Source organism: Prinia subflava, chromosome 5 (genome assembly GCF_021018805.1).
Source record: "Prinia subflava isolate CZ2003 ecotype Zambia chromosome 5, Cam_Psub_1.2, whole genome shotgun sequence".
In the NCBI taxonomy this organism is placed as follows: Eukaryota; Metazoa; Chordata; class Aves; order Passeriformes; family Cisticolidae; genus Prinia; species Prinia subflava.
Window position 1 is genome coordinate 24,283,938 of NC_086251.1, and position 14,194 is coordinate 24,298,131.

Here is a 14,194-nt window from a genome sequence, read left to right on the forward strand (position 1 = left end):
CAAATTGTCCCAACAGAATGTTTATGACAAGTGCCTCACCAGTCTTGAGATTATCTTCCTCTCTGTAAGAGGGAAGTTATCTTTACCAAATTTTCAGATTTTTCTAGGCTTACTATATCAAATTGTATATAAAAATTCACTTCTACATGTTGAAAATTACAGTGAGAGATCAAGAGGTTCCTATACATTATTTTAGCAAATTTTTCAAAGTTGACATGCCAGACATTTAAAGATAGCCTCAGTACATCTGACCTGCAGGTTTCATTCCTTATGAGAAAGGGTTATTGTTACAGCTATTTCAAAAGAGATCTACAATTGAGTAGAATGAATCAAAACACAAGAAAACATTATTTGGTAGAACTTTTTCTTTAACTGAATCATACAATGGCCATTCAAAGGACAGCAGGAAAATATTTTCTGTAAATCAGAAAAATCATTTATGTTGGTTTGATCACAGAATTCCTTTGAAACAAAATCCTTGTATGTATTTAGGAGAGAAATTTGTCACCAACATGTCGTCTCAGAGCAGGTTTAGAACTACAAGCTGTTCCTGTCTCCTTACAAATGAATTTTATAAGAACAGTCTGCTGAGATTAAAAATAGCCCCACTGATACCTTTCAAGTGCTTCCCAAGAAGAGAACTCTATTTTAGGGAAACAAAAGCTGTCATAGAGATGTCCTTTACTTGTCATTGGGCAGGGTCCCCACATAAGCAACACATCCTAAACAGCATGAACTGGTGAAAGTTTAAAAGAAACAGATAAGAACAGCCTCACTTATTAGGTCCAGATTTGGTAAAAAACAGTCAAGCATCTGCTTTCTGTGCCAGACAGAAACATTGACAATAACCAGCCCTGAAAGCACAGATAAATGTCATAGTTATGAACACATTTCAGTCAACAATTGTGTATTAGGACAGCTGTACCAAAGACAAATAATCTAAAAAGGTGACTAATCTTAAATATATAAAACATCAGTGGGTATGCAAATGTAAAGCAGAAATAAGTAAAAAAGTGCTCTCTTTTTTTTCTTAACCATGGATAACAGTCTGAAAGTGATTTTGTGTTCCATACAATGTATTTAGCAAACATAGACAATATCATACATACTTTCCATTGTTTTGCTTGGAGGTATAAATTGTTAGGCCCAAATACATGAACTCAAATTGTGGATGAATACAATTTAACCTTCAATAAGGTTGCTTAGTATCTGTCATAATGCTAACAATTGCCCCAGAAATTCAGATATATTCCAGGAAATTATGATCACAAAAAGACTAAGTATCAATACAACTCTCAAATACGTTTCTCTTATTTACTCATAGCTTTGATATACCAAGGAAAAAAATGGCCAAAAAATCCAGGCTTCTCTTCTGCTTTGTAGGATAGCTCATTGCATGTGATGCCTGAAAAGAAAACCCCAAGAATAGTATATTTTGATCACAGGAAAAGTCCTCAAAAATTTCAACCTAAAACAGGACTTGTTCTTCCTCACTGGTATAGGGAGGGGTAACTGGACTGTGTACTTACAAAGCATAGTACTTGCTTTTATTATTTTTGTTTCCTACAGTACTGAAAAATGCTAACAATTTATGAAAAATTTTAGGCTACAAATCTGATTTAGACAAATTTATTTCTTTTTAGTATCAGATTAAATGGTTGAGCCATTTGTAACAAGCAGTGCAGAGATGAGCTGCTGCTGGGAGCTATCACAGAACAGCACCACTAAGACTGGAAACCTTTTCCCTTCCCTCTAGAGCACTCTTCAGCACTCCACTAAAAATAACTTGACTTAAATAAAAGAGGAGTAAGCATGGAATAAGGCTGAGAATGAAAGATCACAGAGCACTTAGTAAGGACAGGAGAGAGGGATGAGAGACTATGACAGGAAGCTGGAAAGGGGCAGGGACTGGTTGAAGCAGTGACTGGGAAGAGTGTAAGTATGAAATGCCTGGGCAAAGAGGCTGGGAGATGATGATGGCCACAGAGGCAAGAAGAATGTATGAAAGAGCTACAAAGAGAAACAGATGGAGATGATCTGATGGGAAATTGAGGTGCAAAGCTGAGCCTTGGAATATAGTCGAAGGATGTGTGAGGAAACAGTGAGGAATCCAAGCAGGGTGACGTGTAAAAAGAGAAGAAGGAGAGTTCTTTGATACCCAGAGCACTAAGGACAGACTTGCACTCCCTGGAATTAACATGAGAAACTGAAAAGGCAAAAATAAGAATGAGAATACAGAACCAGAGTTTTCACATTCTTGAAGGAAGCAACTATTTAGAGTTTTACTGGTGTTTTTCCTGACACCGTTAGTTCCTTTTTATATAGAGCTATTTGGGGAGATGGGGATTTCTATTTCTATGTAGGTTCCTATACCACGTTTATCACTATAGTAACTGTTGCAATAGAAGCAGGACTGTTTGCCCTTGGCTGACATATATATGCTTCTTTGTTGGACTGATGCTTTAAAACAAAATCAACCGGAGCTAGAGCTACTATGATGCAGAAGTTTCATAACATTGTACATCTGTCAACAGAAAGTTAACTTACAATTCTACTAACCTTGGTATAAACAATAAGATCATTTTTATCACATCTGAGTACAGTACCTGTCTGAAAGAGGTCCTCTCTCAGCCTGTCATGTACTTAATTGCACTCAAACCTGCCTTGTCACCAACATCAAGCTTTTTAAACCTTCAGACAGTGCTGGAAAGGGGAATCACATACCTATCATTATTTAAAGCTTCATCACATTTTGACAATTTCAGTGAAATGGCCACACTGGCAATGGCTGTAGAATCTCAGAGCTGTTGTTCACACTGACCACCTTCCAGGGTGGTGAAGGGTAGGGCTCTGTGTGAAGCCTTGGCCACCAGCACAGGCAAAGTCAGCACTCAGCTGCCTGGGAGTGTCCTGCCCTTATGACAAGCAGATGCCTCTGGCTGAATTGTGACTTCTGGAACAGCAAAAAGCTCTTTGGCACTCCCTTCTGTATGACAAGGTCCTTTGCACAAGGCTGCTGCTTCTTGGTCCCAATTCCCTCTTCCTCTGAGCTCGGAGATGTTCTGTTTCAACTCCACCTGGCTTGTCTAAGAGCAGAGACTTTGAGTTTGTGAACACCACTGGAGTCAGAGTTAAGCAGAAACCATTTTTTTCTCAGAAGGAAGATCTTGCCTCAGAGGCAACATCATCTGATTTTCATCCCTTTGGCACTCAAGGGGAACTGGGATGTAAATACTGCTCCTTGTGAGAGGCTTAGCTTCTATTTTCTGCCTAGTTCTGAATTCAGTGATAACAGGAGCCAATGCCTGACACTGGGGCAAGCAGCTGATTCGTCACCATTGCAGGCAACTGCATCCTTATTAGAAACACACTCTGTGAGCCGAAAGCCCTCTTCTGGCATAAGCAGCATCATTCTAGAAATATTTTCAATATTTTTGCAACATAAAGGTTCCTAAGGCTTACAACACAGCCAATTTCCCCATCCACTTCGATTACTAAGCTAGAACTTTAATTGGAATTGCAATTCTTAATGACTTACATTTACTATGAATTTAGCTTTTTAATACCCAGGTGAACATTTCATCTTAGTCTGCAGTCCTGAAAGTGTTACAGTAGGATAGCAGGGATTATCTGAAGTTAGGAATCAGGGTGTAGGAAATTTTCACAACAGATTTCCTAAAGGTTTTTAACAGGTTTCTAAGCTCTTTCCTTCATTAGACCTTCAAAATGCTTTTTCTAGATATATCTTTAACAAATATCACTTAATAAGTACCAGCATCATGACACTCACTGATGCCTAAACTTTTAACCTTTAAAATGCAGACCCACGCATATTATAAGTGGGCACTGCATTCACAAATAAAACAAAAGCATTTTTGGAACATCACAATGAAGATTTGATAAACAGAATACAGACAATTTAGTAATTTAGGTTCCACTTTGAAAACTGCCAGGAAGACCACTTACAAATTCCAGTGTTAGCAGAGAACACTTAACTGTCACTGTGAAAACCAACTTCCACAAACAAGAAATTGTAGCAGAAAAAGAAACCTGTTCGGCCATAAGGAAGTTTTAAGATTTTTATGTTCTCTGTCACATTTGTGTAAGTGCCTTGGAAATAACACAAGTGTTAAAATAAAAAGGTTGCAATTTTGGAAATCTTAAAAACTAAGACACATGCTCCTCCTAGTGGTAAAAATGTAGGAATTATTCTTTTTGTGTTAAGAAATTTCTAGCATGATTTATAGTTACCAATCAGTCTGTTAGCTTTCCACTTGGTTCTGGAAGGTTTAGGGATCTCTAAGTTCTTACCTATTGCCAAGGAATCGTTACCTAAATATCAAAATGAGTGGGACATAACATTGCAAATCAGAGTAACTGTATTTTTTCCTCCAAAATGAAGTTTATCTATCTCTTAGTGCTTCAGAGTGATGGAGTGGAAAGGATGGAAGACTGTATTCCAAAAGATTGACAATTTTGTAACAATTTAAAATCCAACCTGTATTTGCATTTGGTATCCAAACAGCAGCACTGGGCATTTAGTGGTGGAAATCTGCACAGCATGTCTTGGCTCAGATGAATATGCTGTACCTTCAACATCAAGTACACAAAAGACTTTATATATTTCAAAAATGTCTTCAATTCTGAAGCCAAGTCTCACCTAAAGAGCAGAAGGCCAGTGTCAGTGCAGCTGCTGAGCTTGTTACTGATTCATCCCAGCCACGGAACAGCAAGGACTATATTTAGCTGCAATAGTTCATCAAAACAAATTCTGTCAAAAGGGACAGAGGGCCATTTTTATTATCAGGTCCTTTAAAAGTCTTATTCTGCACTGACGTTTCTCATCAGCCTAAAGCAGACAGCAGCTTATGTAATTTAAAAAGGAGCTGTATATAGTAAATGATGTTGTGCATTTAATGATCTTCCCCCCATAATTTTAAGTTGATTATGTTAATAGGCCTACTAACATAATTACAACCTAAAAACTGAAAATGTCTACCTCAGTGGGACCCAGCATTGCATAAATGGAACCTCTGTTGTAGACCAGTGTTTTCAGTCTTAACTGTGCTTGAAATATAGTAGTACGCAGAAAACCACAAAAGCTAAAAATTCAGATATTGCCATAAGAAAATTTACAGTCTCAGAAGACAAAAGAAAGAAACTAAACTGAAGCCAGGGTGATTTCCTTATTTGCCAATTTCAGTTTTGCTTTTATGTTAGGAAAGGATGAAAGATCATTCATGCACCACTTTAACTTGCAAGCATGCAAAAGAAATTTCCATATTTCAGATGTGTCTGTTTTCCCTATTCATGTTTTTCAAACACTTTCGTTTTAATGACAAATGACAAAGATGTTGCATTAGAAGAAAATAAAAAAGATTATTTAAAGCTGCTTATGTGGAAAGAAATTTAGACTGTCCATTTAGAGTCTTCTCTTTTCCACTGTTTCACGTGTGTGTGTGGTGTATTTTGTATATAATTACATTTGTTTCAGAATAACAAATGATAGAAAAGCACAGGAGGATGAAAACTAGTTGCTGGTTGAATGACATTTTATTTTCACATTCAGAGAGCTGTACAGTTTCTATAAATAGATGTGATACTGTAATATTTACATCATCCTCACCCATACTAGTATATTCCATTTTAAATGGTAGATAACCTGACCAAGCCAAAACAGGGCTATTTCTGGGTGCATTTAGTCAGAATTCTATGTCAAAACATACATCAGTTTGTATCAGAGCAATTTTTCCTGGTATTTTACATGTAACATTATTTTCTCTAGACAGTCTCACCTTCCAGCATCCTAAGAGCTTTCCAGACAAGTGCAGTACAGTTCAAGAACAAAAACAGGATGCAGAAAAAACATTCATATCCAGCTTATTTAAAATAAGGAATGCGATGGATAGTTTAACTACGTGAGTTTCATTATACATAAACACAATATTTTCAAGATCCCTTCATACACATACATTGAAAAAAAAAAAGCAATAGCTTAAAAAATTTAGAGACAGCAAAATCCTCTGGGCTTCTGAACATGTTCTGCAGATTGCTGTACTGTGCTTCTGGCAGTTATTTTTCCAAGTTTTACACTGCTTTATTCATTTTCTAATCCCTGTGATTACCTGCTTTAGAGAGTGCTTATTTGCATCTGTGAACTCTACTGCTGGGGTAGCTACAAATGTTACCTAATTCCCATTTGAAAATCCACAGAACCCATGAAGTGTTGAGACTTTTTACACTAAACTACCTCCAAAGTTTCTCCCTCCACTTGAGAAGCAGTCATCTCCACAGATGGACCAAATAAATAACCAACTTCAACTGTCACATGATATTTTAAGACTATGACAGCTAAACTGTTCATCTCTACCCAAAGGGACTGTAGAACTATGTGACAGGAACTCCGTGTTGGTAATTAAAAATAAACAACACAGAAGGAAAACAACAAAAACACGACACTGAAACAACATACAGGACCAGGCTGCTTCCACTGTGCACATACCAGAAAATCTGAAAGCAGAAGCCTGCAGTTGTAAAGTGATCAAATTGTAACAAGTACCACTAGAACAAAAAAACAACCAAACTCAAGCTATTAGTCATCTTAACAAAAAAGGATTTCAAAGGAATGTCCAGAGTAAGTCACTCACAGCTGGATGCAGATGCTCAAAACTGTCTGAATAAAAGCTCATTTAAAAACTTCATTAAGGATGAATTCAGAAGGAGACTGAACAGGGAAGGCTTAGGTTTTTCAATGGGGATAGACTTGCAGGGTCATACATAAATAATCAAGTTCTCATAAAAGACAGAAAGTGAGCTCCAGTAACTGCAGTAAAACTGGGAGTGCTGCATATCAGTGTGCCAAATGGTAGATATTCCCAAGTATCATGATCAGCTGGAAACTGGTCGAGGTGGTTTGCTTTTGTTTTCTGCCTCTTTTCCACGAATTGCAGCCACATAAGAGAAGAGACACAGCACGGAGTAGCAGATCTCATGAGCCTATAAGAATTTAGAAGAAGAGATACTGAAATTCAGATTAAGTGTTTTACATAATCCACTGTACATTTGTATTTTCTTGCATGTCTTCCTTCATGGGACAGCTACTCTGGCTACAAACAAAATCAGGAAAATGTGTCCCCTACCACCTTCTAACTGAGACAGAGAGAGAAGAGCTCTAAAACAAACTAAAAAAATTCCTTTTGGATAAAAACATTAGCTGCTTAACAGTATGATTTTATAATTTTTAAGAACAGTATGCTAAGCTAGAAAGTTGGCCAAGTGGCTTCAGAAAAACCATTCTGCGTATTTGCTTTTGGTCTGTTGCATGAAATTACAAGATATTTTCTGGGAAGCATTGGAAGAGCTAACTAAAGAGAGGGTTTCACCTAGCACTACTCAGTTTTACAATTATTTAACTGATTAATGGCTATTATTTAACTGAAAATCCTCTTTTACCATATGACTGGCAGCACAATTCAGTGAAAATAAGACTAAGATTTAATTTATATACCAGTTCTAATACCAGCTGTTCTGGTGATCTGAAAAATTCTTGTCCTTTAAACTGACATTTAAAATTTTTGTAAATATAATAAGCATAACAACATGCTTTGCTGTATTAGAGTACAAGCTAAAACATTTCCATAAAATACTTTTTTTCCACTAAACTGGCTTTTCTTACTAAGAGATACAGCTGTTTGCTTCTTAAACTACATATATTCTAAGCATTTTGTTCTAAAATATTTCCAGCTTCTTCAAATAATTTTGGTCTCTCTTCTCTTGAGTTTCCATGAAATCACCAAATGTGTACACTGCACTTCAGACATAAAATGGAATTTCAGTTCTGATGATAATCATTGGTTTCTATTTCTTCTTATATAAGCCTGACCATGTATAAAAATGCTAAGTATCATTATCAACTGCTGGTGTTCACAAAAATGTTACAAAAACTGAACATTATACCAGAACAAGAACTCATCTATGCAGCAGGAATCAATACTTTTACTGTTCTCTCACAAGTCATTGCTCATGAGGAGATGGGAATTTTTTGCAAACTATTAACAATAATTTTATTTTTAGGAAGTAGTCTCCCTTTCCATCATTCCATGGAGTAAGGGTTGTGTTCTGCACTGTCTTAAAATTAACAGTTCCACCAGTTCTTACTGTGCTAAAGTTCAATGCCAAATTGGCTACCTTTCACCTTTATCAGTCTTAAAAAAGGGGACAGTGCTTTCTGCACTACTGGTGAGTTGCTCTGAATTCACAGATTCAACAATCACTGAGTTTGCTGTCTTCCCCTAAAGAAAATACCATAAAGAGCAGCTGGTGTTTCACTGTAAATCCTGCAGTCTCAATGTAATTCTTTCCTCCACATGAAAATGTAAAGATACATCCTCTAGAGAACCACCAGAGGCATCACAATCAACTCACCATTGGCGTCTTGTACTTGTGGCTCACCACTTCTTTAGTTTCAGGAACTAAAACCGGACGGGCGAGAGACAAAACAAAAAGTTCAAAAAACGAGAGGCAAATGGGAAAGAAATAGCACAACGTTCCCATGGGAAAGGGAAGGGATGCAGACAGACAGCAGGTGCAGGTACAGGGCACTTCACTATCCCTCACTTCTACATACTTCTTTTCATTCACATTATATGTATCCTTGGAAGACACTGGTAATGTCATCATGAATTACACAAGCTGGCAAAAATTTCCACTGCCTCTGTTTGGAACAGCAGATATTTGATGGTTCTTAAGAGACTCTGGCTTTTCTCATAGTACTTATTCCTGCTAGACAGTTAAAAAAATGAAAAAAGTACGCCTAATGTCAAAATACGCCTAATGCCTACTACAATAAAACATAACCCAAATTTCCATGAGAATTTGTCACTGTGAGTCTCAAAGATTTTATCAAGATTTCTGAACCCTTCTCTGCTGAATAACAGATCTTAAAAGAACTGTTGGACAGTGTATAGTAAGTTAGCGAAATCTAGTGGGGAAAAAATGAAGCTGAGAGAGAATTTTTTCTTAACTGGAAGACTGTTTTCCGGCTCTATTTTAAGTTTTTCAAGATATTCTTTCTCCTGTATAGGATGTGTGTGATGGTATTTACTTGACATACTCACTGCAAACATTCATAGTTTTTGAATAGTTGCCGTAAAATAAAATGCCGAGTTCAGTGACATGTATTCCTAAAATATCAGGCTGGTTGGTTTATAGAAATCTTTGTATAAAAAGATCATTAAGGCACCGATGAAAAAAATCTATTATCCAGAAAATTTGACCTTATTCCGCTGCACTGCCTCAAAGTGATAGAAAGAAAACTGGCATAATATAGCTAAAGGAAATTTGTCTTTTTTTCTCATTGTGGAATGCATAACAAAGCAAACTGTAACCACCCTGTTTGTGTGCAACGTATCTGAACTGTGCCTTTGGCCCGCACTTGGTCTGTAAATGTTGTGAACAGATACCATGGGAAATCACCAGAACAAAGACCACACTAGAACATACAACTGGCAAATTTAAAATGTCAGTATCAGGTAATACCACGACCAACTCCAAGTACTTCCCTTCCAGAATAGCTGGAATTTGCCATGAAATTTCTGTGTCACAACAAAAGAATTTAGAAGAAGCAGTACAGAAATTATGCAAAACCAAATCATTCCAGGTTCATAGAGGAAGGATAAATGTTTTATTACATATAGTACTAGTGACAAGAAAAGAAACAGAGGCAGATGAGTTCAGTATGAAGAACCAGGAAAAGTCCACAACAAAACCTATCCATGCAGATGTCATCTCTTCAACTATGATATGACACAGCTAAACGCTGGAGAAGGAGACGGATCACACTCTAAGGGGCCAAGAGTAGGCAGTGCAGACTGGGTTTGAGAAAGTTCTCAAAATATAAACCAGTACCTACTAATTCTTGTACATCATGGTATTGTCATTCTTGAAAATAATCTATTGAAAAGTACAGAATACAATGGTAAAAAGTAGTATTTGTGTTTTATTTTTCAACTCTCACTCTCCTTGGAGCTGGCAGCTGAATGAAAGGCTGAGAACCAAGGGAAGTGCACACCCAGGCTGCACTGCCCCAGTGATACCAGAGACTAAAGCTGGGGAGATAAGGAGGTGCACATCCAAGCTACCTTACCCGTTGGCACCAGATGTTCCAAATTAACTCCATGTCACCAGGGGATAAAGGTGGGAGTGAGGCTGGTGCACAGCCAAATAGGGTAGGACTTTTACAGCTGTGTAAGTCTCACTGCCCACTGGATAACATACAACTGTTCATATACTCTTCAAAAAGCAGGAAGGGAAAGCTGTAAGGACCTTGTGCCACAAGGGAAGGAGAGAAGGGAAGCTGTAAAGTCCTGCATCATAACTGAGAATAGGAAGAGAGGGAACAGGAGAGCAGCTAGGCAAGGTACTGTCTCTCCACTTCACAGCAAGTTGCCTTGTCTTTACTTAAAGTACTCCTTCACAGTCCCTCCAATGCAGAAAATTCTCCTGAGAGGACGGAGTTAGGAAGATTAAGAAGAGTGGGTTTGCATTTACAAACACAGAAGTCAAAGCACTACCACTCCAGAATACAAAGAAAAAAGGAAAAAAGAAACTGCCCTCCCACAAAAAAAAAAAAAAAAAAAAAAAAAAAAAAAAAAAAAAAAAAAAGACCACCACCACCAGAAAAAAACCCAAAGAAAAAGACCAAGCTTTCAAAGATTCAAGCCTCAAAATGAGAGATTAGCACTCTCCTTCTAAGATTATAAATTATTCCTAATGGTATTGAACTGAGCGAATGAAGGGAGTAAATTAAGCACCATCCTACAGCCTTTGGTCCTGAAAATGAAAATATGGTACTACCACAAAATGAGTTTAGGGGAGATCACTTTACCTGCTGGAGAATGAAGGTTTTCATAGCAGCGGCGGTGAAGGGGCCACAAGAAAGTAAAGCACAAGTACACAGCAGTAACTCAAATTCCAGAGGGAAGAACCTTACATTTCCTCACTTAGCTAAGTTTACACTTTCACCTGTGGGACACAATTCCTGAACTTCTGCTTGCATCCTGCTCTGAAACCACAGGTCCAATTGTGATGCTCCAATCTAAACCCAGCATTAACACCAACAGACCTTCAATTTCCTCCTGTGCTATCACTAATCTGGAGCACTCATGCTTGGTAAAATCAAAATCTTGCATTGAAGTACTTCCCATCAGACTGGAGTTTGCACACTTACCAGACGCTACCTTTCTAAGGGCATCTATTACTTCAATATGCTCCTACTAGAATAAATCTGATGGCAAGCTTAATAATGTTTAACACTCAATAACTTCATTCTTAAGAAGTCCAAGCATGTTTTTGCTGAATACTTTTGCTCTACTACTACCAAACATGCTTAATTATCTTGAACAGGACAGAGCGTCACATCCTCTCACCTTTACAACAATTCAAAAAACAGCTCTGAGGTAGCCTCTAATCTCAGCATAAGAAGAAAAGTCCCCTGCCACATCCTGCTTTTTTTTTTTCTTTCTTTTTTTTTTTTTTTTTTTCTTTTTTTTTTTTTTTTTTTTTTTTCTTTTCTCTGTATTAGGTGGATGGGCAAATTGTCAATCTCATTTGGTACACCTAAATTGGTTCTTGCCTTTGACCTCTGTTTCGTGAGATTTTTAACTCAAGTGGTTTAATTTCTCAGTTTTTCCTCACAGATTTCAACTCCCAGTTTATTTTTAATTACTTCTTAAAATTACCCTTTTATAAGTTGCATATGACCATTCTACCAATTGCAATAGGCCCTTGATTACAAAATCTTTTATAAAAAAATAAGAACTACTTTTTCTTACATTTATTACAGCCATTATTTAGGGGCTAAATGCTCTGTTACAGAATCACAAGTACAAATTAACTAGAAATAACCAAGTCAAACACTGTCTTTCTTCTTGTGTAATATAAACAAACTATTAAAATAAGTACTTTGCACTAAAACCTCAAAAATTATGCAAAATTAATTTCTGATCCAAGTAATTTCTTTTAAGTAAAGATTTCAGTGGCTGAAGCCATTCTTTAAGCTAATGATATGGCTTCTGAATTCCCATCTTTGTAAAACCCATCCATAATCTTTTACTGACTTAAGAAATTTCTGAAAGTAATAGAATGAATCATGCCCATCAGCATGAAAACATGATATCAAAGGAACAGAAACTGAACAGAACTTATGAACATCCAAACTACTAGAAAAATTTCATGGTTTAAATATACAGATCTGATCATATGAACCATGAATATTTTTAAAAAATGGGAAAAATAGTTCACAAATTCAAATCTGAAACATCTGGGAGATTTACAGTAAACAACAAGCAAACTGCAACAGTCAGAAGGGTTTTATCACTTAGAACTTTGTGTCACCCAAAGGCGACAACACATTGTCATGGACAACAACATTAATTTCAGAATCTCATACTAATAGTCTTCTATAATTCATGGGAGAATCCCTCAGCCATAACTTTCTACAAAGAACAATGACAGTCTTGGTAATGGGAGCTGCAGATTCAGATTCTGATTAATGGCCAGAGTAAGCAGGCTGATTTACTATGGAACGTTGCAAACTTCAGTTTCAGTGTTTCATACATAGAAAGACCTAAACAAATGTCTCAAGGATGGCTGGAAGAATAAACCGATTTGGGTTTCAAGAGAAGCACGTGGATCACCCTTCCAGTGAGCTGCATCTGAAGTCATTCCTATTTTTCAGACCCTAATTAAGAATATTGTGACTGACACTAACATTGAAGAGTAACCTGAAATTTTGCCCAGCCTCCGGCACAGGCAGATATGCAATAGCAATAACTGACCAAAAATAGCACACATTATCTGATCTCCTTAACTTTTACTTTTCCACTCATGCTCGAAAATAAAAATTGCAGGATAAATAAAGTACAACTTGACAGAACAGCTTCTGCTCCATTCAACAAAAATTAAACTACACCTAGAGCAAAAAGAAAGCTTTGCAATTAACAGTAATTCTTTGTAATGAAAATGTGGCATGTTGAGAAAGTCCAGCTTTAAATCCTGCTTTAAAAATGCGGTTTCTCAGATCAAAAAGGAACATACTAAAGAAAATTCACACACGCATCCACACCTGGTTTTTGTTACTTCAGAAGACTCAGGACCTTTTCTCTGTCTTATAATAAAAAGCATCTAAATCACAAATCTTAATATGACAAAAATTAATGTGCAAATTTTTATGTGAAGTCACCCATCTCTCAGGAAACTCCTTATATGCAGTCTACGTTCTCTCCCATCTTTGAAATTGCAGTGCAACTCTGAATCTGAAGACTGGAAATTTGAGTTACTGCCATGTGAGTACAGACCTAATATCAAAATAATGTAATTACCAAATTCCTCCAGGACAAAGACTCCTCGCACAGTATTGCACTTTTTAATGTGATTCAGCTCTATGAAAACCTAGAAAAACAGGAGAAAAAGGAACATAAAATTAGTTGCATTTGGAGGTTCTTTTTAACCAAAAATCAAAATTAAACAAAAACATCATCACAACAGATACAACCTGAAGTTTTACAGCATACACTACCAGTTCATTTACAGTTTAAAATATAAATAAAGGATGAAATAAATATTCAGAAGACAAACTTGCCACAATGCTAGAAATCAACGAAAAACTTAAAAGTGCTAAGAAGCGAAGACAGCAGAAGATGAAGTACCTTCCGCTCCTTGCAGGAGGAGAAAGCATGGAAGAGAAACGAAGGAGTTAGTAACTCTGACATATCCAACATTGCTACCCCTTCAGGCACTCAAATGAGTTATTGCAAAAAGAATACCAACACACCTGAAATACAGCAAAAGAGGGGGACGAGAATAAAGCTGGCTCCCAAATTTGGCATTATTTGTAGCCTCTGATCCATCCCAGGTAGTTTCTGCCCCTCCATGCATCCTCCTCCAGCACAGAGGGCAGGTAAGGGGCACTCTACTTCCCACCCTGATACTGATCCTCCCAACCTACCAAGCAGTCAAACTGAATCCAGTGAGGAACCACTAACCTTTCTTCTCCCTGACAGTTTTGCCTCGTAAGATTTTACTAGAGTCTATGATATATAATCTTCAGAGTTACTCTTGGAACCATCTCCTTTTAATAGTCAATACCAGTTTTCTGCTTTGAGCAGGATGGGAGAGTTTGGATCCTTCTCTATGG

General features: G+C 37.1%; 1 protein-coding gene across 7 annotated transcripts in view; it reads right to left on the reverse strand.

The window, feature by feature from the left end:
- Positions 1 to 5,524: 5,524 nt before the first annotated feature.
- Positions 5,525 to 14,194, reverse strand: part of MADD (MAP kinase activating death domain) — a 69,233-nt gene continuing 60,563 nt past the window's right edge. For all 7 annotated transcript variants that reach the window (XM_063398433.1, XM_063398432.1, XM_063398431.1 and 4 more), the window contains 3 exons: positions 13,380 to 13,449; positions 8,425 to 8,471; positions 5,525 to 6,996 (listed from right to left, as the gene is read on the reverse strand). In XM_063398433.1, the coding sequence (XP_063254503.1) occupies positions 6,889 to 6,996; positions 8,425 to 8,471; positions 13,380 to 13,449 (225 nt within the window). In that variant the 3' untranslated portion in view covers positions 5,525 to 6,888. The remainder of the gene's footprint in view (positions 6,997 to 8,424; positions 8,472 to 13,379; positions 13,450 to 14,194) is intronic.